The sequence below is a fragment of the Megalobrama amblycephala genome, linkage group LG14 (genome assembly GCF_018812025.1).
Source record: "Megalobrama amblycephala isolate DHTTF-2021 linkage group LG14, ASM1881202v1, whole genome shotgun sequence".
NCBI classification, from domain to species: domain Eukaryota; kingdom Metazoa; phylum Chordata; class Actinopteri; order Cypriniformes; family Xenocyprididae; genus Megalobrama; species Megalobrama amblycephala.
Window position 1 is genome coordinate 32,882,811 of NC_063057.1, and position 27,103 is coordinate 32,909,913.

The 27,103-nt window shown below is 37.1% G+C and overlaps 1 protein-coding gene and 1 long non-coding RNA gene across 2 annotated transcripts in view; both read right to left on the bottom strand.

Annotated features, from left to right (window-relative positions):
- The window catches only part of LOC125244430, a 68,428-nt gene that overhangs the window by 16,323 nt on the left and 25,002 nt on the right, over positions 1 to 27,103 (bottom strand). The window contains exon 4 of the mRNA XM_048154516.1: positions 15,415 to 15,569. Within this exon, the coding sequence (XP_048010473.1) occupies positions 15,415 to 15,569 (155 nt within the window). The remainder of the gene's footprint in view (positions 1 to 15,414; positions 15,570 to 27,103) is intronic.
- LOC125246222 lies at positions 17,785 to 18,779 on the bottom strand. The gene is made up of 2 exons (XR_007179785.1): positions 18,262 to 18,779; positions 17,785 to 18,106 (listed from the first exon to the last, which is right to left on the bottom strand). It is a non-coding gene; the product is annotated as an uncharacterized LOC125246222 (long non-coding RNA).

Here is a 27,103-nt window from a genome sequence, read left to right on the forward strand (position 1 = left end):
TATGCATGCTCTATGGGATGTCCCCTATAGACACAGACCATTAGTTTTTTCTACTTATTTGAAATGAGGTCTTTATAGGCCTCTGAATTCAAATAATGTGCGATATCTCCAAAATGCTGCAGTAAAATGTACTCATATGAAGTATGCATACTCTCTGGAACGTCCACTATAGAAAGAGACCATTAGTTTTTTCTACTTATTTGAAATGAGGTGTTTATAGGCCTCTGAAGTCAAATAATGTGGTATATCTCCAAAATGCTGCAGTAAAATGGACTCATATGAGGTACGCATACTCTATAGGATGTCCCCTATAGAAACTTACCTTTCTTTACTTCTACTTATTTGAAATGAGGTCTTTACATGCCTCCAATTTCAAATAATGTGGTATATCTTCAAAATTCTGCAGTAAAATGTACTCATATGAGGTATGCATACTCTATGGGACATCCCCTATAGAAACAGACCGTTTGTTTTTTCTACTTATTTGAAATGAGGTCTTTATAGGCCTCCAATGTCAAATAATGTGGCATATCTCCAAAATGTTGCAGTGAAATGTACTTATATTAGGTACGCATACTCTATGGGACGTCCCCTATAGAAACAGGCCGTTAGTTTTTTTCTACTTATTTGAAATGAGGTGTTTATAGACCTTTGAAGTCAAATAATGTGGCATATCTCCAAAATGCTGCAGTAAAATGGACTCATATGAGGTACGCATACTCTATAGGATGTCCCCTATAGAAACTTACCTTTCTTTACTTCTACTTATTTGAAATGAGGTGTTTATAGGCCTCTGAAGTCAAATAATGTGGTATATCTCCAAAATGCTGCAGTAAAATGTACTCATATGAGGTATGCATACTCTATAGGATGTCCCCTATAGAAACTTACCTTTCTTTACTTCTACTTATTTGAAATGAGGTGTTTATAGGCCTCTGAAGTCAAATAATGTGGTATATCTCCAAAATGCTGCAGTAAAATGTACTCATATGAGGTATGCATGCTCTATGGGATGTCCCCTATAGACACAGACCATTAGTTTTTTCTACTTATTTGAAATTAGGTGTTTATAGGCCTCTGAATTCAAATAATGTGGGATATCTCCAAAATGCTGCAGTAAAATGTACTCATATGAAGTATGCATACTCTCTGGAACGTCCACTATAGAAAGAGACCATTATTTTTTTCTACTTATTTGAAATGAGGTGTTTATAGGCCTCTGAAGTCAAATAATGTGGTATATCTCCAAAATGCTGCAGTAAAATGGACTCATATGTGGTACGCATACTCTATGGGATGTCCCCTATAGAAACTTACCTTTCTTTACTTCTACTTATTTGAAATGAGGTGTTTATAGGCCTCTGAAGTCAAATAATGTGGTATATCTCCAAAATGATGCAGTAAAATGTACTCATATGAGGTATGCATACTCTATGGGACGTCCCCTATAGAAACAGACCATTTGTTTTTTATACTTATTTGAAATGAGGTCTTTATAGGCCTCCAATATCAAATAATGTGGCATATCTCCAAAATGTTGCAGTAAAATGTACTCATATGAGGTATGCATGCTCTATGGGACGTCCCCTATAGAAACTTACCTTTCTTTACTTCTACTTATTTGAAATGAGGTCTTTATAGGCCTCCAATATCAAATAATGTGGCATATCTCCAAAATGTTGCAGTAAAATGTACTCATATGAGGTATGCATACTCTATGGGACATCCCCTATAGAAACAGACCATTGTTTTTTTCTACTTATTTGAAATGAGGCCTTTATAGACCTCCAAAGTCAAATAATGTGGCATATCTCCAAAATGTTGCAGTAAAATGTACTCATATGAGGTATGCATACTCTATGGGACGTCCCCTATAGAAACAGGCTGTTAGTTTTTTTCTACTTATTTGAAATGAGGTGTTTATAGACCTTTGAAGTCAAATAATGTGGCATATCTCCAAAATGCTGCAGTAAAATGTACTTATATTAGGTATGCATACTCTATAGGATGTCCCCTATAGAAACTTACCATTCTTTACTTCTACTTATTTGAAATTAGGTGTTTATAGGCCTCTGAAGTCAAATAATGTGGTATATCTCCAAAATGCTGCAGTAAAATGTACTCATATGAGGTATGCATACTCTATAGGATGTCCCCTATAGAAACTTACCTTTCTTTACTTCTACTTATTTGAAATTACGTGTTTATAGGCCTCTGAAGTCAAATAATGTGGTATATCTCCAAAATGCTGCAGTAAAATGTACTCATATGAGGTATGCATGCTCTATGGGATGTCCCCTATAGAAACTTACCTTTCTTTACTTCTACTTATTTGAAATTACGTGTTTATAGGCCTCTGAAGTCAAATAATGTGGTATATCTCCAAAATGCTGCAGTAAAATGTACTCATATGAGGTATGCATGCTCTATGGGATGTCCCCTATAGACACAGACCATTAGTTTTTTTCTACTTATTTGAAATGAGGTCTTTATAGGCCTCTGAATTCAAATAATGTGGGATATCTCCAAAATGCTGCAGTAAAATGTACTCATATGAAGTATGCATACTCTCTGGAACGTCCACTATAGAAAGAGACCATTAGTTTTTTCTACTTATTTGAAATGAGGTGTTTATAGGCCTCTGAAGTCAAATAATGTGGTATATCTCCAAAATGCTGCAGTAAAATGGACTCATATGAGGTACGCATACTCTATAGGATATCCCCTATAGAAACTTACCTTTCTTTACTTCTACTTATTTGAAATGAGGTGTTTATAGGCCTCTGAAGTCAAATAATGTGGTATATCTCCAAAATGCTGCAGTAAAATGTACTCATATGAGGTATGCATACTCTATGGGACGTCCCCTATAGAAACAGACCGTTTGTTTTTTATACTTATTTGAAATGAGGTCTTTATAGGCCTCCAATGTCAAATAATGTGGCATATCTCCAAAATGTTGCAGTAAAATGTACTCATATGAGGTATGCATACTCTATGGGGACATCCCCTATAGAAACAGACCATTGTTTTTTTCTACTTATTTGAAATGAGGCCTTTATAGACCTCCAAAGTCAAATAATGTGGCATATCTCCAAAATGCTGCAGTAAAATGTACTCATATGAGGTATGCATAGTCTATGGGACGTCCCCTATAGAAACAGACCGTTATTTTTTTCTACTTATTTGAAATGAGGTGTTTATAGGCCCCTGAAGTCAAGCAATGTGGCATATCTCCAAAATGCTGCAGTAAAATGTACTCATATGAGGTATGCATGCTCTATGGGATGTCCCCTATAGACACAGACCATTAGTTTTTTCTACTTATTTGAAATGAGGTCTTTATAGGCCTCTGAATTCAAATAATGTGCGATATCTCCAAAATGCTGCAGTAAAATGTACTCATATGAAGTATGCATACTCTCTGGAACGTCCACTATAGAAAGAGACCATTAGTTTTTTCTACTTATTTGAAATGAGGTGTTTATAGGCCTCTGAAGTCAAATAATGTGGTATATCTCCAAAATGCTGCAGTAAAATGGACTCATATGAGGTACGCATACTCTATAGGATGTCCCCTATAGAAACTTACCTTTCTTTACTTCTACTTATTTGAAATGAGGTCTTTACATGCCTCCAATTTCAAATAATGTGGTATATCTTCAAAATTCTGCAGTAAAATGTACTCATATGAGGTATGCATACTCTATGGGACATCCCCTATAGAAACAGACCGTTTGTTTTTTCTACTTATTTGAAATGAGGTCTTTATAGGCCTCCAATGTCAAATAATGTGGCATATCTCCAAAATGTTGCAGTGAAATGTACTTATATTAGGTACGCATACTCTATGGGACGTCCCCTATAGAAACAGGCCGTTAGTTTTTTTCTACTTATTTGAAATGAGGTGTTTATAGACCTTTGAAGTCAAATAATGTGGCATATCTCCAAAATGCTGCAGTAAAATGGACTCATATGAGGTACGCATACTCTATAGGATGTCCCCTATAGAAACTTACCTTTCTTTACTTCTACTTATTTGAAATGAGGTGTTTATAGGCCTCTGAAGTCAAATAATGTGGTATATCTCCAAAATGCTGCAGTAAAATGTACTCATATGAGGTATGCATACTCTATAGGATGTCCCCTATAGAAACTTACCTTTCTTTACTTCTACTTATTTGAAATGAGGTGTTTATAGGCCTCTGAAGTCAAATAATGTGGTATATCTCCAAAATGCTGCAGTAAAATGTACTCATATGAGGTATGCATGCTCTATGGGATGTCCCCTATAGACACAGACCATTAGTTTTTTCTACTTATTTGAAATTAGGTGTTTATAGGCCTCTGAATTCAAATAATGTGGGATATCTCCAAAATGCTGCAGTAAAATGTACTCATATGAAGTATGCATACTCTCTGGAACGTCCACTATAGAAAGAGACCATTATTTTTTTCTACTTATTTGAAATGAGGTGTTTATAGGCCTCTGAAGTCAAATAATGTGGTATATCTCCAAAATGCTGCAGTAAAATGGACTCATATGTGGTACGCATACTCTATGGGATGTCCCCTATAGACACAGACCATTCGTTTTTTCTACTTATTTGAAATGAGGTCTTTACATGCCTCCAATTTCAAATAATGTGGTATATCTTCAAAATTCTGCAGTAAAATGTACTCATATGAGGTAAGCATATTCTATGGGACATCCCCTATAGAAACAGACCGTTTGTTTTTTCTACTTATTTGAAATGAGGTCTTTATAGGCCTAAAATGTCAAATAATGTGGCATATCTCCAAAATGTTGCAGTAAAATGTACTTATATTAGGTATGCATACTCTATGGGACGTCCCCTATAGAAACAGGCCGTTAGTTTTTTTCTACTTATTTGAAATGAGGTGTTTATAGACCTTTAAAGTCAAGTCAAGTCAAATTATTATATAGCGCTTTTACAATTGGTAATTGTTTCAAAGCAGCTTTACATATTAGAAGCACAGAAAAAAGTGAAGTGGTTAAAAATAAGCTGTACAAACAAGCGTGGTAATATGTAACATATACAAGATGGTGCTACATTAAGCCAATGTCGGCTGACTCCCAGGGGTGGAAAAAACCCCTAGGAGAAAACCCAGCGTGGGAAAAAAGTCCTAGGAGGGAAAAAAAAACCCTTGGAAGATATATATAATATATGTAAATGGATATGGAGATCAAAATCTGAATTATACATTTTTATTATAGAGATTAAAAATAGATTATATATAAATATATGTAAGCGGATACGGGGATTAAAAATCTGAATTATAGATGCGGCCAGAACTGGATCTGTAGGCCCATTGTCTCCTGGGCTGCGTTGTAGTCAGGTCCAGACACAGGTTCTCCATCTGATCTGGATACGGCCTGGATCCAGCACCCGGCAAACCTCAGGATAGGCAGAGAGACAGATATTACCGTAGATGCCATTCTTATTCTGATGTACAGGTATATCTAGTGTTATAGGAAATGTTCCCGGTTCCGGCCGACCTAATTATTGCAGCGTAACAATCCTTTAACGGATTTGAAAAATGTTAGTGTATTGATAATGTGTTATGTGTATGCAAGAGCAAAGAGATGTGTTTTTAGTCTAGATTTAAACTGACAGAGTGTGTCTGCTTCCCGAACAATGCTAGGAAGATTGTTCCAGAGTTTAGGTGCTAAATAGGAAAAGGATCTGCCGCCTTCAGTTGATTTTGATATTCTGGGTATTATCAACTGGCCTGAATTCTGAGATCGCAATAAATGTGAAGGACTATAATGCATTAAGAGCTCACTTAGGTACTGGGGAGCTAAACCATTTAGAGCTTTATAAGTAAGTAGCAAGATTTTAAAATCTATACGATGTTTAATAGGGAGCCAATGTAATGTTGACAGAACTGGGCTAATATGGTCATACTTTCTGGTTCTAGTAAGAACTCTAGCTGCCGCATTTTGGACCAACTGTAGTCTGTTTAAAAGCCGAGCAGAACAACCACCCAGTAGAGCGTTACAGTAATCTAGTCTTGAGGTCATGAATGCATGAACCAACTGTTCCGCATTTGTCATTGAGAGCATATGTCGTAATTTAGATATATTTTTTAGATGGAAGAAGGCGGTTTTACAGATACTAGAAACATGACTTTCAAATGAAAGATTGGTATCAAAGAGCACACCCAAGTTCCTAACTGAGGACGAAGATTTAATGGAGCACCCGTCAAGTGTTAGAGAGTATTCAAGGTTTTTTCGTGAGGAAGTTTTTGGTCCAAAGATTAGGATATCAGTTTTTTCTGAATTTAATAATAAGAAATTTCTTGTCATCCAGTTTTTAATGTCAGCTATGCATTCTGTTAGTTTTGTGAATTTGTAGGTTTCGTCAGGGCGCGAGGAAATATAGAGCTGAGTATCGTCAGCGTAGCAGTGAAAACTAACACCATGCTTCCTAATTATCTCTCCTAAGGGCAGCATGTACAGAGTGAAAAGCAACGGTCCTAGTACTGAGCCTTGTGGTACTCCATATTGAACCTGTGATCGATACGACATCTATTCATTAACTACTACAGACTGATAACGGTCAGATAAGTACGATTTGAACCATGCCAAAGCAATTGCACTAATGCCAATATAGTTTTCAAGTCTTTTTAAAAGAATGTTGTGATCGATAGTGTCAAAAGCAGCACTGAGATCTAATAACACTAATAGAGAAATACAGCCACGATCGGATGATAGGAGTAGATCGTTTGTAACTCTAACGAGAGCAGTCTCAGTACTATGGTATGGTCTAAATCCTGACTGGAAATCCTCACAGATTCCATTTCTTTCTAAAAAGGAGCACAGTTGTGATGAAACTGCCTTTTCTAGTATCTTTGACAGAAAAGGTAGATTCGAGATTGGCCTGTAATTTACTAAATCTCTCGGATCTAGTTGAGGTTTTTTAATAAGAGGTTTAATAATAGCCTGCTTAAAGGTTTTTGGCACGTATCCTAGTGTTAACGATGAATTAATTATATCAAGAAGTGGACCGACGACCTCTGGAAGCATTTCTTTCAGTAGTTTAGTCGGCATTGGGTCTAACATACATGTCGTTGATTTTGATGATTTGATAAGTTTAGATAATTCTTCCTCTCCTATAGCGGCGAATGATTCTAGTTTTACCTCAGGGACACTACAGTGCACTGTCTGAAGCGAAACTGTAGACGGTTGCATGTTTTTAATTTTCTCTCTAATATTATCAATCTTGCAAGTAAAGAAGTTCATAAAGTCATTACTGCTGTGCTCTTTGGAAACGTCAGCAGTTGAATCTCTGTTTCTAGTTAATTTAGCCACTGTGTCAAATAAATACCTAGGATTATGTTTGTTTTCTATTAAGAGATTTGAAAAATAAGTAGATCTAGCATTTCTTATAGCCGTTCTGTACTCAATCATTTTTTCTTTCCACAAAAGGCGAAAAACTTCTAGTTTTGTTTTCAAATAATGTGGCATATCTCCAAAATGCTGCAGTAAAATGGACTCATATGAGGTACGCATACTCTATAGGATGTCCCCTATAGAAACTTACCTTTCTTTACTTCTACTTATTTGAAATGAGGTGTTTATAGGCCTCTGAAGTCAAATAATGTGGTATATCTCCAAAATGCTGCAGTAAAATGGACTCATATGAGGTATGCATACTCTATAGGATGTCCCCTATAGACACAGACCACTAGTTTTTTCTACTTATTTGAAATGAGGTGTTTATAGGCCTTTGAAGTTGAATAATGTGGCATATCGCCATAATGCTGCAGTAAAAAGGATTGATATGAAGTATGCATACTGTATGGAACGTCCCCTATAGAAACAGACTGTTGTTTTTTTCTACTTATTTGAAATGAGGTGTTTATAGGCCTCTGAATTGAAATAATGTGGGATATCTCCAAAATTCTGCAGTAAAATGTACTCATATGAGGTATGCATACTCTATGGGACATCCCCTATAGAAACTTACCTTTCTTTACTTCTACTTATTTGAAATTAGGTGTTTATAGGCCTTTGAAGTCGAATAATTTGGCATATCTCCAAAATGTTGCAGTAAAATGTACTCATATGAGGTATGCATACTCTATGGGACGTCCCCTATAGAAACTTACCTTTCTTTACTTCTACTTATTTGAAATTAGGTGTTTATAGGCCTTTGAAGTCGAATAATTTGGCATATCTCCAAAATGTTGCAGTAAAATGTACTCATATGAGGTATGCATACTCTATGGAACGTCCCCTATAGAAACAGACCATTCGTTTTTTCTACTTATTTGAAATGAGGTCTTTATAGGCCTCCAAAGTCAAATAATGTGGCATATCTCCAAAATGCTGCAGTAAAATGTACTCATTTGAGGTATGCATAGTCTATGGGACATCCCCTTAGACATAGACCATTCTTTTTTCTACTTATTTGAAATGAGGCCTTTATAGACCTTTGAAGTCGAATAATGTGGCATATCTCCCAAATGCTGCAGTAAAAGCGACATTTATGAGATATGCATACTGTATGGGATGTCCCCTATAGAAATAGTCCATTGGTATTTTCTACTTATTTGAAATGAGGTCTTTATAGGCCTAATCAGACAGTAATCCTTATGTAGTAAGACAGTAACACAAATAGACATATACATACATACATATATATATATATATATATATATATATATATATATATATATATACACATCTTATATAATCTCTAACAATTATAGGCAAATAATAACAGAGAGTTAAAAAGAAATAGGCTATTAGAAAGACATTAGAAAGAAAAAAAAGAAAGAGATACATTAGAAAAAGAAAGATATAGTAAGAGATACAGAAAGAAAAAGAAAGAAATATCAGAAAGAAAAAAGAAAGAGATATATTAGAAAAAAGAAAGATATAGTAAGAGAAAGAAACATTAGAAAGAAAAAGGAAAGAGATGGATAATCGAAAGAAAAAGGTCGATATATTAGAAAGAAAGAAAGAAAGAAAGAAAGAAAGAAAGAAAGAGATGTATGTAGATAGATAGACATGGACAACTCAAGCGCTCTGAAAGCGCGTTCTCTCTCTGCTGTTCCTGAAATTACCGTATTTATAGTAATAGGCGCGCACACTTTTTTGGCGGCTGGCTTGACCGTGTATTTTCAAACCGCGGCTGGCTTGACCGCAGTACAAAAAGAGCATAGAGAATCCTTCTCAGGAAACATTTTTTGGATATAAAGATTGACAGGGTAGAAACGGTGTAACAACTTAAACGATACCTCTTTAACCTTATTAGTGATTAAATATTTGTTGGGTAAAGACCACACTTTCTTCCAAGGAATATTATTAAAACAATTACTTCAATAAGATATTACAGAAGGGACAGTGATGATATGATTCTGAAAGAGTTGTCTAATCTTTTTATTCCTGAGAGAAGGACTGGACAAAAAACAAACCTTCCCTATATCTGTCTCACAAGGATGAGCCCAAGAGGTAGAAAAAGGTGAAGAGTCTCCTGAGTTTTTAAAAGAGCAATAGCTCCACTGGGGATAGCATCCATCACTATGGCAAATACAATATTTAGCTAAAAATTCAGAATAAGAACACAAAAGACCATTTGAATTTAGAAGTTGAGAAACCAAAAGAATATTATTAGTAAACCAATCTGGAAAAAAAAAGAGTTTTATTTTTATATCTGATATCATGGTTATTCCAAATAAAATACCTGTGGGGACTAAAATTATGTTTGTAAATTAAATGCCAAGCCAAAAGCATCTGTTTATGGAAATTTGATGGGCAATTTAGAAAAATTGTAGTTACATACTAAGAGAAAAGGAAGACCACCGACTTTAGAAAAGATATAGTTAGGAATAGTGTTCCATATGGAATCAGAATCAGAAATCACCTCAACCAATTGATCTTAAATGTATTATTTAAAGAAGCGAAGTCAAGAAAGTTAAGACCTCCCTTATCAAAGCTATTTATGACAACAGATTTGTTTAAGTAATGTCTCTTGTGTTTCCATAAAAAGTCAAAGAGCATTCTATCAACCTTCACACAAATTGACTTATCTACATACAAGGAAAGAGCAGGGTAGATCAATCGAGAAGCACCTTCGGCTTTAGCGAGGAGAGCCCTTCCCCGTAAAGATAAGTCCCTTTGGAGCCAGGAGTTACATTTTTTCTTTGCTTTAGTAATTAATGGATCAAAGTTTAACTTTCCTCTCATTTTAACATCTTTACAAACAATCACACCCAAATAACACACTTCGGTCTTAACCGGAATACTATGCAGGAAAGAAGCAGAACAAGACTTTAAGGGAAGGAGTTCACATTTATTTAAATTCAAAAATAAACCGGAAGCTTTAGAGAATAGTTTAATTAGATCTGTAAGTCATTTTTTAAAAAGAGTGTAGTATCGTCGGCTAATTGGGTTATAAGAATCTGTTATTAATACCTTTTAGATGACTACTCAACAGAGAAGAAGTAAGGAGCTGAGCAGCTAGTAAGAACAAGTAAGGCGATACCGGACAACCCTGGCGAACCCCTCTAAACACATTAAATCTGGGAGAAGTGCCAGATTTAAGATTAATTGAGCAGTTGCCATTTTTGTTCGGACAATTTTGCAAAAGAAATCACCAAAACCAAATTTATACAGGGATTGTAAAATAAAATCATGTTCAAGGGAATCGAAGGCTTTATAAAAATCTAAAAAAAGAATAAAACTTTCATCGCTGATTAGATCATCATAGTCTAACAAATCTAAAACTAGGCGTTTATTATTAGCAATATGCCTGTTAGGAATAAAACCTGACTGAGTTTCTTCTATTACTGTACCCAGAACACGTTTCAGTCTTTTAGCCAGTAACAAAGCTAATAATATCTTATAATCACAATTTAACAAACAGATTGGACGCCAGTTATCAATCAACAGAATGTCTTTCTTAGGTTTAGGTATTAAAGTAAGTAATCCCTGTGATAAAGTAGGTGGAAGTGTTTCAGAAGCAATACTCTCCAAATACATCTTAACCAAGAAAGGTGCTAACTCAAGGGAAAAGTGTTTGTAAAGTTCGGCTGTCAGCCCATCTGTGCCCGGGGACTTATTGTTCTTAAGAGCTTCAATAGACTCCATTACTTCATCAATGGATATATCTTTATCGCAGGCGATCTTATCTTCATTAGATAATGTCCTAACATCCTTCAAAGACTGGAAAAAGGACAGAGCTGAGTCCTTGCAGTATTTGGATTGGTAAAGATTAGAATAGAAGCTTGCACAAAATGTGCCAATTTCCGTAGGACGGGAAATAACAGTACCGTTGATATTTAAAGAATTAATCGTTAAACTTCTATAATTATTCTTTTCCATTCTGAAGAAATATGCTGTACTTTGCTCTCCTTGCTCTAGCCATCTTCTTCTAGAGCAAATAAAAGAGGCTTCTGCCTTAAATGTATATATTGAGTCTAATTGAGTTTGTAGATCAGTAAGTTCTACCAACTCAGCTTCTGACAGACCATCCTGCATTTTACCACAGAGAGTCATTATTTCGGAAATGACACATTTTTTAAGTTTAATTTGATGGCTGCCGAAGTTTCTAGCACATTTGCCAATTTTGTGTTTAAGAAGCTCCCAATTAAGGCTGTATTTATTTTCCTTTTGTGCTCTGATCCAGTAATACTCAATCAAAAATAAAATATTTTTTCTCAATTGGTCATGCTTATGCAAAGAAGAGTTAAGTTTGAGGACTTGAAGAAGAGAGAGCTAAGGATAGAGGGGATTGAAAAGAGTTGCTTTGTGATCGGTTATGGGGGAAGGTAGGATACTAACAGAAACATTAAAATCTCTGACAGATTGTGAAACAATGCGGGATTGTTTAGAACAACTTTTGTTACTCCAAGTATAGGATTTAATGCTTGGAAATTTCTCCCTCCAAATATCAATAATATCAAATTTGTCCATAAATACCTTTAATTTAGAATTTGTAGAGGCAGACTGTTTAGGTGGTAGTCTATCAAGATTATTATCAGGCACAATATTAAAGTCCCCACCAATGAAAACTAAGGCATTTGGGTATGCATTAAGCCACAGCAATATCACTTCAAGCAGTAAGTCATTTTCATGAGAACTATTGTAACCATAGATATTAATTACAGTTTTTTACAATCACTTTGTTACTATTTTCAGAACCTTGATGTCATTTTTCACAACTCTAGACACAAAACTCACAACCAATGATCAAAATGCACATTTTTCAAAACTCTAACCCTTTTCTCAATTGCTTGGATACAATACACATAAAACTTAGATAATTTGTTCATTCAACAAAAATCACTTGTTCAATATGACACAACTTAACATCAAAGTACTACTATTTCAAAAGGCAATTCACACATTACATTTCAAATGAGTGTCTATTCATTTCCGTACAATGATCTAACTATCAACTGATACAACTGCTCAAAATGATAAGTAACTGTTGCATTACTCTTAATGCATAGTTGTATGGAAACAGACAAACAATCTTCCATGTTTACTGTAAATCATGAAAGTTTCAGGTTAACGAGATTCATTGTCACCAATTAGCGTGGAGCATGAACCAATTAGACTACAATATCCATGGATGTAGCCTAATATTTTATCATAATGCTTCATCAGACACTGTGTCTATGGCCCCAAATACTGTACCACCTTCTCACACTGCAAAACATGCTGTTCTTACTTAGAGTTTTTGTCTTGTTTCTAGTCAATATCTTAACGTTCTTAAATCAAGAAGCATTTTCTTGACAAAAACTTACTTACAGTTTTTCTTGATTGTTTACACACATTTTCTGAAAGCATGCCTCATACTCTCAGAACTCTACACACAAATCAAAAAACACACACACAATGGGCAAAACCCCTCAATTCTCCTGCAAAATGAAACTTTACATTCAAAACAATGTTCTTTCTTCTCAAAATGGTATTTTGTTTTCAAATGACACACACAAACCTTCATATGAATAGACATTTATGAAGAACCAGTTGAACACTGATGTGCTCTATGTAAAACACTATGATGAATGGAAAACACTTCTCCATTCATCATAATGACTTTGGTCTTTATTTGGTTCAGTGTTACACTTACTACAGACAGTACATACATAAGTGTGTTGTAAAATAATTTGTAGTATATATATATATATATATATATATATATATATATATATATATATATATATACATATATATACATATACATACATATACATACATATACATACATATACATATATATATATATATATATATATATATATATATATATATATATATGTATATGTATATGTATATATATATATGTATATGTATGTATATATAGTCAGAACACACAAACACGGTAATATATTTTATTTTTCCAACAAAAACAATGTACAGTGCACATCCCAACCAATGCAAAGTTGCACATACCGTACAAAACAACAGAAGAATTTACTGTATACAGTTACAGAAAAAAAAAACTATGCTGCTCTGCCTCTGTTTCCATTGTTGGCATCCATTGCTCCAAAACAGAAGAGCTCACCTGTTGCCCTTTTATGCTAAAGCTCTGTTTGCTAATTGTAAAAATGTGTGACAGGTGTTTGCCCATGTGATGAGTCAGTGTGCATATTTGAATGGCAGTGTGTTCCTTGTGAAAACAAGAGATTTTTCTGCCCGAAAATTGTGCCAAATGCAGAGAATTGTGTGTAGTGTTTTGAAAAAAGTGTGTTTTAGAACTGCAATGTGAGTGTAAAGCAGGAATTGTGCTTGTAGTTTAGCAGAATTGGTTCAGGGGGTTGGTGCATGAGTTACATGCTTGTGGTCATTGTGTCTCAAGTACCAATATTTGTGTGTAAACAATTGAGAAAAACTGTAATTTTGACTTATTTTTCCTGAAAAAAAAAAAAAAAAAAAAAAAAATTTTTACTTGTCAAGAAAATGCTTCTTGATTAAGAACTATTAAGATATTTTGACTAGAAACAAGACAAAAACTCTGAAGTAAGAACAGCATGTTTTGCAGTGCACTCCTGTTTTGTTTCTTACAGTACAAGCAAGTTGAGGAACACTGCATTTGATGTTTTACAGTACCGTCTTTTCTTTTCTATTTCATAGCTAATTATTTTTGCTTTGATTCAAATAAAGCCTATGTTGTGATTGTACTGTAGTGTTTTGCATCAATATATTACAAACTTTGTTCAATGATTCTGTGTCTGTAGTATTCTCTCTACTACTGCAGTACTTTTACAGAGATGTATTTACTGTACATGTAGTACCATAATGAAACCTGTATCACCTATTTTGTTCTACAATATTTAATGATTGTACGAACAATGACACAGTGAAACTATCGGTTGCTTGTGTGTTGGGTGATCTATAGTTATGTTTCAATGGCATTTCACAGTAAATTTGTGTTTTGAACCAATGATTGTGCAAGTGCAAGATTTATTCAAAGATGTGAATGCACAATGCAATGTTTTGAACATTAGACAGCCTGTGTTACAAGTGATAACCGTTTTGAGTTTTGTGTCTAGAGTTTTGAAAAATGACATCAAGGATCTGAAAATAGTAGCAAAGTGATTGTAAAAAACTGTAATCCACTTACCTTGTGGGGACCGCTGGCTGGTGATCTCAGGTTTATATTACATTGTGGGGACATTTGGTCAATGTAATATAAACAAGTACACACACACTCACACACACACACACTCTCTCACACACACTCTCTCTCTCTCTCACACACACACACACACACACACACACTCTCACACACACACAAACACACACACACACACACACACACTCTCTCTCTCTCTCACACACACACACACACACTGATCCATATGAGGATTTATAATGTAATTTATTCTGATGTTATTGCACAGACAGATGTTCAACTGTAGTAATTAATGTAATGAAGAGAAAATAAGAGACTCTATAACATCTCACTGTCACTGATTCATCATGAGCTCAAAGCATTATGGGTAGAATCTCTCTGTTCTGATTCATCAACACAGTTTCACTGATGATCCAGAATCATAAACCCTAAACCCAGGATAGAGCGGCTTGAGTGAATGTGGTCTGGACTGTGTGGATGAGGATCATTGTGTCTCCAGAGACGCTGTAGAAGGACAGAGTTCCTGCACTGTGATCCACATACACTCCTACTTCTATAGTGATTCTCCTCATTCACTGTTCTGCTGATGATGGGCTTCACAGGGGGTTCAGTGTCTATGTTATTGTGTATGAATGTGTAACTGTCAGGAGAGCAGAACAAACTCCAGGACTGATCATTACATCCAAACCTACACTCATAACCCCGTCCCTTCCTGCTGGATGCTCTTATATGACACTGATATATACACATCTTTTCCACTCCACTCAATCTCCCAGTAACAGCGTCGATCACTCACACTCTCTCTACACAACACCTGAGGATCATACGCAAATCTGTCTGGATGATCAGGATACGACTGCGGTGTGTAAGTGAATGTAATCACTCTGTTGCTCTCAGACAGACTGAGGTTTTTATTCACTGTGTTCAGATCCAGAGTGAACTGATGGGAATCTGATGGAGATAAAACACATCACAATCAGGAACTAGATAAAAAAACATTTGTAGACAAACTTTGAAGTAGTTTTAAAAGCTTAAAGTTTGAAGGTTTTCAGCTGGAAAGTTGACAGTTTTTCTCAGTCACTTTGGCTCAATTGTTGAATGAGGCTTTTATTTCTCAAGAACAATAAGTTCAGGTCTCTGAACAATCAGTTTCTTGTTCACATCAGACTTGATTTCTTAGTGATTTAAGCAATTTGAATGTGTTTAGGCACGTGTGCGGAAGAATAAGTACAATTGTCTACAGTTTGCACAACATCTAAATGTACCAATAGCGTAGCCTAGGCCCCCTCATTAACATGTAGGGCCCCCCAGATTTCTGATCGATTTGTTATTTTCACGTTGATTTGTTACACTGCTGCATGCTGCGCGGTAAAATGCAACAACTGTTTTTAGACCTTAATGGTTTGCTTATTTCACGCTGTTATTATCTTTGTGCGTGAGAGTTCATGATTATGCGGTGAGTGGCAATGTGAAGCGGCAGCCGATTCTTCCCGTTTCCGAGACGCGCATCTCAATGCAGTGAAATCCGGTGGGTGCTCGGGCTCAGATACTCTCCATTCATTTTAACCAATAAAAAGTCGTCAGAGAATCAAGAACCTATGACTGCAGCGCACACAGCTTTCTTCTCGTCGTTATAGTTCATTTGAGGCAGTTTCGTGGCGTTATTTGCTCTCGCTCAATCTTTGTTCCATGTAAATCAGACATGCTTTTTCTCTAGAATTGTCTTCTCTCCTGGACTTAATGTTGCTAGAAGCTATTAACCATTCAAACTTACATAACTGACTGTTAAAATAACAACTATAAGTTGTAAAGAAATAAAGTATCTTTTTATATAATAACTGCATGTACAAATTATATCAGTTTCAAACTTAGCCTACTTTAGTCAGCCAGCTCTCTAGATAGGTAATAAAAATATTTAATATTTTTTAAAGTTAAGTGCTTATTGTAGCCTAAATAGATGCTTATTGAATTATTATATTTAGAGAACTACTGATCATCAAATAGGACTATATCAAAGAGTAATCAAAATGGCTGGGGGATTTATGACTCTGGATAATCTATATTTTTTAGAATAGAGATCACGGTTTTTCCATGATTCAAAAAGCAATTTACACAATCAAACAAATTAATATGTAGGGCCAATTTACTTGAGTTTCTGACAAAATGTTTTATTTAATGTTCAAAATTAATTTATAGATGTCTAAACTGTTAGATAGTCTATATTTTTATTTATTAATTTAGAGAATTCATCATGAAAAAAAGAAATGAAATTAATGAAATACATTTTAACAGCCACTGGTCGCCACCTACTGGCATAACAATATAACAGATACAATTTTTATTTAAAGGGTCATGAAAGCCCAAAACACTTTTTTTTTGAGATGTAAACAGATATGTATAGGCTGCACATCATTGAAAACACTAAAGGTACTCATTAATGTTATTCATAAGTGAAAAATAGTTATTTTTGCATTTTTCAGAGCAATTTCTGTCTTCCTGTTTGAAAAGCTGAGTCGGAGCAACGTCACAAAATCTCATCGTGTACTTTTGAACATGTGACGTGACGTTTCGAGCGATTCTCAACATATATTCATGACATAAAGCTCATTTAATCCAATCACTGCGCTGTAGTATGCATAAGATTATAATTGCGGTATTATGCATGAGGCAGTATCACTTCTCTCACCTCGGTCTGTTGTCATTCAGAGACATATCGTTGGTGTTCGTTTCCTCAGTGCTACAACACAATGTGTTTTCCTGCGACGCGACCAGAGCAGAGGTTTGTGTGCATATGGATTGTTTTGCAGTAATCTACCAGCACAAATGGAAAATATGTTCGCGTGAGATCGCATTACAGCGGAGAATTCAAATGTCACAAAAGTGCTGGCTCATTCTCCCTCTGCCTGCTCTAGCTGCGTTCAAACACGCGAGCCGTAGGCTGTTTCCCTCAGCACAGCAGCACATGAGTGTTGTTTGTGTTTTGCTCGCGATGCGGTCAGAACTGGAGTTTGAATACAAACACATGAAAAATACGACTAATAACACTAGCCACGTGACACATAGCTCATACAGAATAAAGTATCCGTGTTTAAAGTTTTTATTTCATGTGACCGGCCTGCGCCTTCACTCTGCGTTGTGGTTTATAGATGAGACCGGACAACATAGATCCCTCAGACCACTTGTTTTTATTCTGAGATAATAAAAATAAAAACAAAATCAAAAGACAATCTGTGGCCTTTTTAGCATCAACCTGCTTCCTTCAGCTGCGTTTACTGCAAACTCGTGTTTATATTACAGTTTCAGATGAACTGCATATGATTTGATCAACAAGCTTTACATTTAACACTAACATTTTTCCACACAACAAAACATTTTATATAAATTCAAGACAATAATATGAAGAGAAACGTAGATGGAAAACATACCTGAGATAATAAAAATAAAAACAAAATCAAAAGACAATCTGTGGCCTTTTTAGCATCAACCTGCTGGTCAAAACAGACAATTTCAGCCACAGATCTTGGTTAAACACTCAAAACAAATACATCATGTTCCAAAACCATTTTTAACACAAAAATAGATTGTTTCCTGTCATTTAATAGCTAATTTCAAACTTTATAGACAGAGCTTAAGTAGAACTCACCTTCCTTCAGCTGCGTTTACTGCAAACTGATAGGAAAGCGACCGGAACTCAATTTTTAAAGGAGCCGTGTACCATTTTTTTAACAATTACTACAAACACAAAAGAAAATGAACTTATAAGCGTAGAAAACAACTCAAATAACAAAAATCAATATAAAAATACTGGGAGAGATTTTGAGTGAAATTAATAAATTGATATAACATCTGTTACATTCACCTCCCCTAATTTCACCAAAATTCTGCATGTACAGAAAGAGGATGTTTTCTAAAGAATCACAATGCAAAAATTCCAGTTACAGCAATGAAAGCTATCTGTCTTAACAGATACAGAAAATTTGAGGGTGATCAGACCTCAAAACCTCTTAGTAATGTATGTTGCCAAGTACATCATACCACACTTAACCTTTGCAACAAATCCTCATTCACATTTTGTATATTACACTTAATGAAAAAAGATTTCTCAAAAAGATAAAGAAAGAAGAGAGAAAAAAAAAATATATATAGAAAGTAATCTTCCTACACAATCATAAAGATTAGAATAGGCTCAAAAGTGACTGAGACTTTTTCCGAAACCTGTCTGACAACTTAGCCATTTTAAATGGTTTTTGGGCCATGGTTTCAATCAAACGGTTTACTTTTTTTACTACTCTACCAGCTCGTGTTGTAACCATGCCTTGCGCTTGGTCAGGAACTGACACTGACACATCATCACAGACAGGTAAGTCAGGGTCAGTGATACCTAAACTGGTAAAGTCAACTGTTGCCATTACTTTATCACAATCAGAAGTTCCTGCGCTCAGTGTTTTATCAGGGAGCAACTGGTTTTGACCTTCTGGAGCAGAATCAACACAGTAAGTGCTATCGCTCTCATCTTCTTCCTGTTCCATTTGTACATCAAATGATTTCAAACTCTTTGAGACATTGTCATTGAATACTAATGAATGTTTTCTGTTTTCAGGATCTTCGTCCTCCAAGGAATCAGTGGAGTTTGTTGATTGGCTCTCGCAGTCAGAATCGTTTGTGCAATCGGCAACTGAAGATCCACATGTTTCATCCTTAAGACAAGTCACTGGTAAGAAACTGATGTCTAAGAGCATATTTCGATGTACCACTTTAATGTGTCCTTTGTCATCTCTCACTTTGTATATGTGTGTCTGAGGGTCATTATCCACAATGGTGTAAACAGTAGGTTCCCATCTATCGGCCAACTTTCTCTTCCCTCTTTCTCCTTTATTGGCAATGAGCACTCTATCTCCATTGTTCAAATGTACTCCCTTGATCTTGCGGTTATAAATCTTTGTCTGTTTCCTCTGTTCCTGCACAGCATGTTTTTGAGCAATTTCAGCTGCTTCGTGAAGATGAGACATTAAAGTTGTGACATAGCTGCTGTAATCAACAATCACTGGATCCTTCGATACTTGTTTGAACATTACATCCACAGGTAATCGTGGGACACGTCCAAACATGAGTTGGAAAGGTGCGTAACCCGTCGTCTCATGTACTGTGGAGTTGTACGCGAAGGTCAGAGTCTGAATTTGTTGCGGCCACTTATCCTTAGATCTCAAAGGCAAGGAGCGAAGCATATTCCCTAGGGTTCGGTTGAACCGCTCTGTGATACCATTGCCCATAGGATGATATGCGGTCGTGCGAGATTTGGAGACCCCAGAAAGTGTTAACAATTCAGCAATGAGCTCGCTTTCGAAATTTGTACCTTGATCCGTGTGGATCCGCTCAGGGAAACCATACACGCAGAACACATGGTCCCATAACTTCCGAGCAACTTGCTTAGCTGTCTGGTTGATGCAAGGAAAGGCATGTGCAAGTTTAGTGAAATGGTCCGTCAGAACCAACACATCCACTGAATGCTGTTTGTTATCCTCTGCACTCCAAAAATCAAGACAAACCAACTCCATAGGTGCGGAAGTTTGAATGCTTTCCAGTGGAGCTCGAGCAGCTGGCTCAGGTGTTTTTGCCAGAATACACCTCTTGCAACACTTCACGTATTCTCTGATCTCACGCTCCATCTTGGGCCAGAAGAAGCGCTGTCTTGCCAAGTGAACTGTTCTAGCCTGTCCTTGGTGACCGGCAAGATCATGCAGACCATGTAGGGCTTTTTCTACCATGCGCTGAGGCAGAACATACTGATGTCTCTTCTGTCTGCTTATTGGGTCCTTAGTTACCCTGTACAGAATCCCATCACACACTTTTAGGTGATCCCATTGCTTGACAAGAGCCCACGCTTTGTAGTCGAGCTTTTCTCTCTCTCGTCTAGAAGGGCGTCTTTTACGGAGTACGAAAGGGAGTACCTTGGAAATGGTAAGGTCGAGCTCTTGACTTCTCTCCAACTCGTCATGAGAGAACATAAGCAGAGGTTGTTCATTTTGGCTAGTGGCTGCAGCCTGCTGAACTAACTGCACTAACTGAACTGCTCGTGTCACTGCCGCTGTTTCCCAATCACCTTGGACTTGGCAAAGTGTCTTAACAGCTGCTGGATCACATAACTGCACATGACAGCTTGATTGACATCCAATCTGATCACTTATCTTGTGGCACTCAACCTTCAGACGAAACACATCCTGTATGCCTTCTTCTTCTACAGCATCAGCTTCGGTAAGTAAGCGGTTGTAACTCTCATTCATGAGCCTATGACTAATTGATCTTGCAAATGGATCTCTGCTTAAGGTGTCAGCCACAATGTTCTTAACTCCTGCAATATGTTTGATGTCAAAAGAATAAGGGGCCAATTTTGAAACCCACCTTTGTTCACAGGCATCGAGTTTTGGCTTAGTCATAATGTGCGTAAGTGGATTGTTGTCAGTCCAAACTGTGAAGCTGTGCCCCTTGAGCCAGTGGCTGAACTTTTCGCACACACTCCACTTCAAAGCCAAAAACTCGAGCCTGTGCGCAGGGTACTTCTTCTGTGACGTGGTCAGGGTTTTGCTGGCAAAGGCAATTGGCCGAGCTATTTCTTCCCCAACTGGAACTTGGGATAGCACAGCCCCTAACCCATCCAGAGATGCATCAATTGAAAGAATCAAAGGCCTAGAGAAATCAGGATGTACCAACACAGCACAGTTCAACAACTTCTCCTTGAGTGTATTGAAAGCAATATCGCATTCTTCTGTCCAATCACTTGGATTCAGCTTTCTGAATGTGCCAACAGGCTTCCTAACTCTTCCTTTACCTTTTCTCTTCTGACCTGCAGTTAGAGAAAAGAGAGGCTTGGCGATCGAAGAACAATTAGGAATAAAGTGTTGATAGTAGAAAATCATTCCTAAAAACGACTTGATTCTTCGCGCTGATGGAGTGAAGCCATCTTCCTCCATAAGTTGTAATTTGTTCATTTTGGATATAACATCCACCTTCGTGAAGTCCACAGAGACACCATGGCCAGAAATGATATGACCCAAGAACTTCACTGAATCACGCAAGAAATGACACTTTTTGGGACTCAGTTTGAGGTGATGTAACCGAAGCCGCTGAAAAACCATTTCAAGCCTGCTCAAAGCCTCTTGCTCCGTGGGTGCAAACACAAGCAAATCATCTAAATAGCAGAGCAAACTGCTGAAGTTCATATCCCCAAAAATGCTCAGCATCATCCGCATGAACGAAGCTGGACTGTTGCACAGGCCTTGAGGCATGCGGTTATACTCATGTAGTCCCATGGGAGTAATGAAAGCGGTGTATTTTTTGTCTTGTTCATGCATGGGCAAATTATAGAATCCAGAGGTTAAGTCCAGGGTGCTGAAGTAATTGTTACCTCCTAAAGCAGCAAGGCAGTCGGACTGATGAGGGAGTGGGTGAGCATCTTTGAGTGTTCTCGCATTAAGCCACCTGAAATCCGTACAGATGCGTAGGCTCCCATCTTTTTTCCATACAAGCACCAAGGGCGATGCATATTCACTGACTGATTTTCTAATTATCCCCTGCTCCTCCATTTCGGTTAACACTTGACGCAACTTCTGGTAATGAGCAGGAGGGATCCTCCGATATGGTAAACGAAAAGGCCTCTCATCTGTAAGTCGGATACGGTGTTCAAATGCCTTAGCTTCTCCACAGTCCAAGGGATGTTTGGAAAATACATCATTGTAACTTACTAATAACTGTACAAGTTTTTCTTTGGAAGCATCAGTGACTTTGCAGAGATCAATGTCAATTTCACTTAACCCAACATCTTGCAGTGTCAAATTTAAAGCGCAATTTGGAGTAGTTTGCATCTCTGAACTAACCTCCTTTATCTTTCCAGTGCCCTGAAAGACTGGGAAATCTTCTGCAGCCAGACAAGGTGAAACATCTGCCAATTTCCGATTCTTCCTTAGCGTGACAGGTTGGTCAGACAAATTGGTTATTTTCATAGGTATCCACCTATCACCCCACATAGATGTTATCACACGGGCTACCATGATATTGCTTGGCATAGTCTTAGGAGGAAGTTGGTTCAACGAGAATGGTGCTCCCAAGGGACAATGGAGTTTTGCTGGGTAGTCTTCCCCACACTAAGTGTTCTTGTCTTGCAGCAAGAGTGACAGCATGCTGGAGCTTCACTGTTCCAATTTTGCTAGGTATCTCATCATGTCGCCAGCGTGTGAGATTTGACATCACATCCAAAAAGTGTTCACCGTCCGGCGATAACTGAGTAGCTCTTTGCGATATGAAGTCCCAATACTCATCTGTGTTCTTCATTTGATTCACGATGTGCTTGATCAAGTTGGTGCCGAGAATTAAATCATCATGTTGTCCTGGAACAATGAGAAGTGGAACTCGACAGCTGATACCATACACTTTCATGGTAACTTCGTACAAACATTTTGGCTGTGCGGTCTTACCCCCAACACCAACAAGAATGATATTCTCAGGTAGCGATTGTTTGTCCAGGACGACATTTTCAGCCAACAACTTTTGTTCAGCTGTCTCACTGAGGGTACAAGACATGGAGCCAGTGTCAAGCATTCCTCTCATGTGGAACTGGTCATTCACAACCACAGAAGTATAGAAAAGATCATCAAAAGCTTTTATATTCTGCATATTTTGTGCGTATATCACACAAGTTCCATCAGATGCTGTATGGCATGCATTCTCATACTGCTGTTCCAGATCACTTATGAGGGTTTGATTCTCACCCACACATCCCCTCTCCAAATGTGGGTCTAATGGTTTAAAGGACCAGCTCCTTGTGGTGAGTAGTTCACCTCCAGACTGTCAGGACTGTTCCACTTAGGGCACTCTCTTTTCCTGTGTCCATGTTCAAAACAAAACAAGCATAAACCGTCTCTTCTACAATGTGCAACTGTAGAATGATCCATGCCTCTGCAAACTTTGCAAAACTTCCTGCTCACATTCCCATGTCTGAAAGAGTTTACAGGTACAGAAGGGCTTTGCATGTTTTGTTTCAGCACACGATCGAGAAGGCTGATAAGGGACTGAGTGCAGCTGTCACTTGTCTGAACTGATGGTGTAACTGGTAACCCACCTTGACCTGCAGACACTTTCGGCTCAATCCCAGATGTCCCATCATCCAAATTCGGCATTTGAGCATTAGCAGCCACAGTTTTCGCAAAGGAAGGACGGTTGGACTGTGCCTTCATTTGTGCTCTTTTCTCAGCTTGATATTCATCAAGACGTTCTTGTATTTCGGCCGCCGTCCACCTATCAGCAGACTTGAACTTTAAAATAGCAGAAAGAGATTGGTCAGGGCAATGTTTAACAAACATTTGCGTCACCTCACGGGTAGGATCTTCAATACTTCTGCCCTGTCTCCTCAAACACTCGTCAGCGACATCAACAGCTTTATTAAGCCGAATCCAATATTCCATTGCATTCTCTCCTGCTACAGGTAAAGTACCATAAAAGTCTGCAAGCGGCATAGAAGAATATGTTAATTCGCTGAAGTGCTGTTTGAGTATGTCTGTGACAATCCTCGGGTTTGTTTTAGGGTTCAGTGATGGATTGCTGCGTAATGCTATCTTGATTACATCTTTAGCTCTCCCCATCAAGTTCGACATGATTTCGTCAGCTTGTTCAGCTAAAGGAACGCCTTTCTTCCTCAAATAAACATCCATGAGTTCTTCCCATTCGTGTACTGATAATTTGTCAGATTCATCCCCTCTGAAACATGGAGGTGCTTTAACATCAGGCTTCATCACTAACTTCATACCAGTCAAATTTAGAGAAGGTGACTCTGTGAAAACTTGGCTCGTCCCTGCGCTCTGCGTTTGAATATCAGGACACTCATTTTTTTCACTGCCTTTTTTCAGCTGATCAGATATTGACTGCCCTATTTGTTGAGCAAGCTGTGTGATTAAACTACTTAAATCAGCATTACTGTAATCTCGACTGTCTGAAGCAGCACCTTCACACTTTTCTGATTCAATAGTTTGCACTCTAGCAGGGTTACGGGTAGAACAGAATTCAGGAGAACCAATATTAATTGTCCTTCTTAGTGGTGTCTGTTCAAGTTCAGCAAAGATACGACCCCTGGCAAAACCCAATTCAAACCCATCGCTAGGGGAGTAAATTGTCTTATCACTATTTTGTGACATCTTGAATATTTACAAATCAAAGGTAAATTAGAACAGTTAATGACCACAGAAAAAAACTGTTCACATGTGCACACAGCTAAAAGTAATGCACAACCAAATAATCAAACACAAATGGTATAACAATTTCAAAACCTTTCTTCTTCCATTTTTTTTTCTCTCTAAAAATATGAGCTTTCAGTCTTTTTCTGAATTATGTGCAGTCTAATGTCCAACCTTTATTTTTCTTCAGCACAGGTACAAGGCAGAATTCGGACGCTCCAGAAGGCAGCAAACCTCGGTGACCAAGCTGATGTTGATCAAAGAGGATCCACGATGACTTGCATCAGAGAAAAGTCACGGCACCATTGTGACCGGCCTGCGCCTTCACTCTGCGTTGTGGTTTATAGATGAGACCGGACAACATAGATCCCTCAGACCACTTGTTTTTATTCTGAGATAATAAAAATAAAAACAAAATCAAAAGACAATCTGTGGCCTTTTTAGCATCAACCTGCTTCCTTCAGCTGCGTTTACTGCAAACTCGTGTTTATATTACAGTTTCAGATGAACTGCATATGATTTGATCAACAAGCTTTACATTTAACACTAACATTTTTCCACACAACAAAACATTTTATATAAATTCAAGACAATAATATGAAGAGAAACGTAGATGGAAAACATACCTGAGATAATAAAAATAAAAACAAAATCAAAAGACAATCTGTGGCCTTTTTAGCATCAACCTGCTGGTCAAAACAGACAATTTCAGCCACAGATCTTGGTTAAACACTCAAAACAAATACATCATGTTCCAAAACCATTTTTAACACAAAAATAGATTGTTTCCTGTCATTTAATAGCTAATTTCAAACTTTATAGACAGAGCTTAAGTAGAACTCACCTTCCTTCAGCTGCGTTTACTGCAAACTGATAGGAAAGCGACCGGAACTCAATTTTTAAAGGAGCCGTGTACCATTTTTTTAACAATTACTACAAACACAGAAGAAAATGAACTTATAAGCGTAGAAAACAACTCAAATAACAAAAATCAATATAAAAATACTGGGAGAGATTTTGAGTGAAATTAATAAATTGATATAACATCTGTTACATTCACACATTCTCCTGCACCAAACATTAACCAGCACGGTGTAGTTATGCACACATATTTCATCAAGTCTTCTTCAAATGAATTATATGTGCAAACTGGACACTGATACAGTGGTGTAGCCTATCTGAACGCGACGACACGATTATTCTAATGGACAAAAGACTGATTTTGAGACTGCAGTGCTCGTAAACGTAATCAAAGTAGCCTATTATTAGCCCTATTAAATATTCTTTCACATTTCTCCCTTGGGAGTTTGTTGTCATTTTCTCTCTGTGCTCATATATTAATATTCATTATTCTGTATAATGAGTGTGTTCTATGTCTGTGCTTCATTGGTTGTTCTCTCCCCTCTTCCCCCCCTCTACACTCCCACTTTTCCAGAGCTTTACACGCCCATTTTCACAGACTTTTTGAAACTCAGAGGTGTGAACGACCAGGGTAAAACAGGGGGGTTTCATGACCCTTTAAAGCTTAGTTTCAAAGGTCGTCTACTCATTTTGATCGTGGCTACTGCAGCATCTGTATAAAAACTAGATAAAAAATACAGATAAATATATCTGATATATATATATATATATATATATATATATATACTGTATGTGGAAAGATAATAAAATAAAATTCTGGCTACGCCACTGAAATGTACATGTCTTGATGATCAACACTGAGCTGATTCTCAGTGAAACACATCTTCATCGTGTGAGCCTCCACATGCAAAATCATCCATCCACTTATCTCCATCAAAATCTGTCGGACATGCATGAATATTCCATAAATAACAATCTTCCCAATCAAGTCTGAAGCATACAGTCGGCTATATGGAGTTTTCCCAGCACAATCACTGCCATTTCTGAACAGGAACATCTCAATCGCTGAACAGCAGCTGCAGTTTATCTCTGTAGAAAATTCACAGTTTCTTGTCGTGGAAGAGCAAGATGAGTAAGAATGTGTGGTGTCAGGGGAAGATATCATAGAATATGTCAAAACGAACAAGCAACTGTGAGTTTCCAGCTTACATTAACACATTTCTACAAACGTGTGCTGTATAATTAAAAATGTTCAGTCCCACTTTATATTAGGCGTCTTTAAGGCTGCAGTCCGTAACTTTCTTTTTGTCTAAAATGATCCAAAATCAATTTGAGCAAGTACATATCCAGCCAGTGTTCAAAACTATCTCATTATATTGTCTCGATTCACAACGGTAAGCTTGT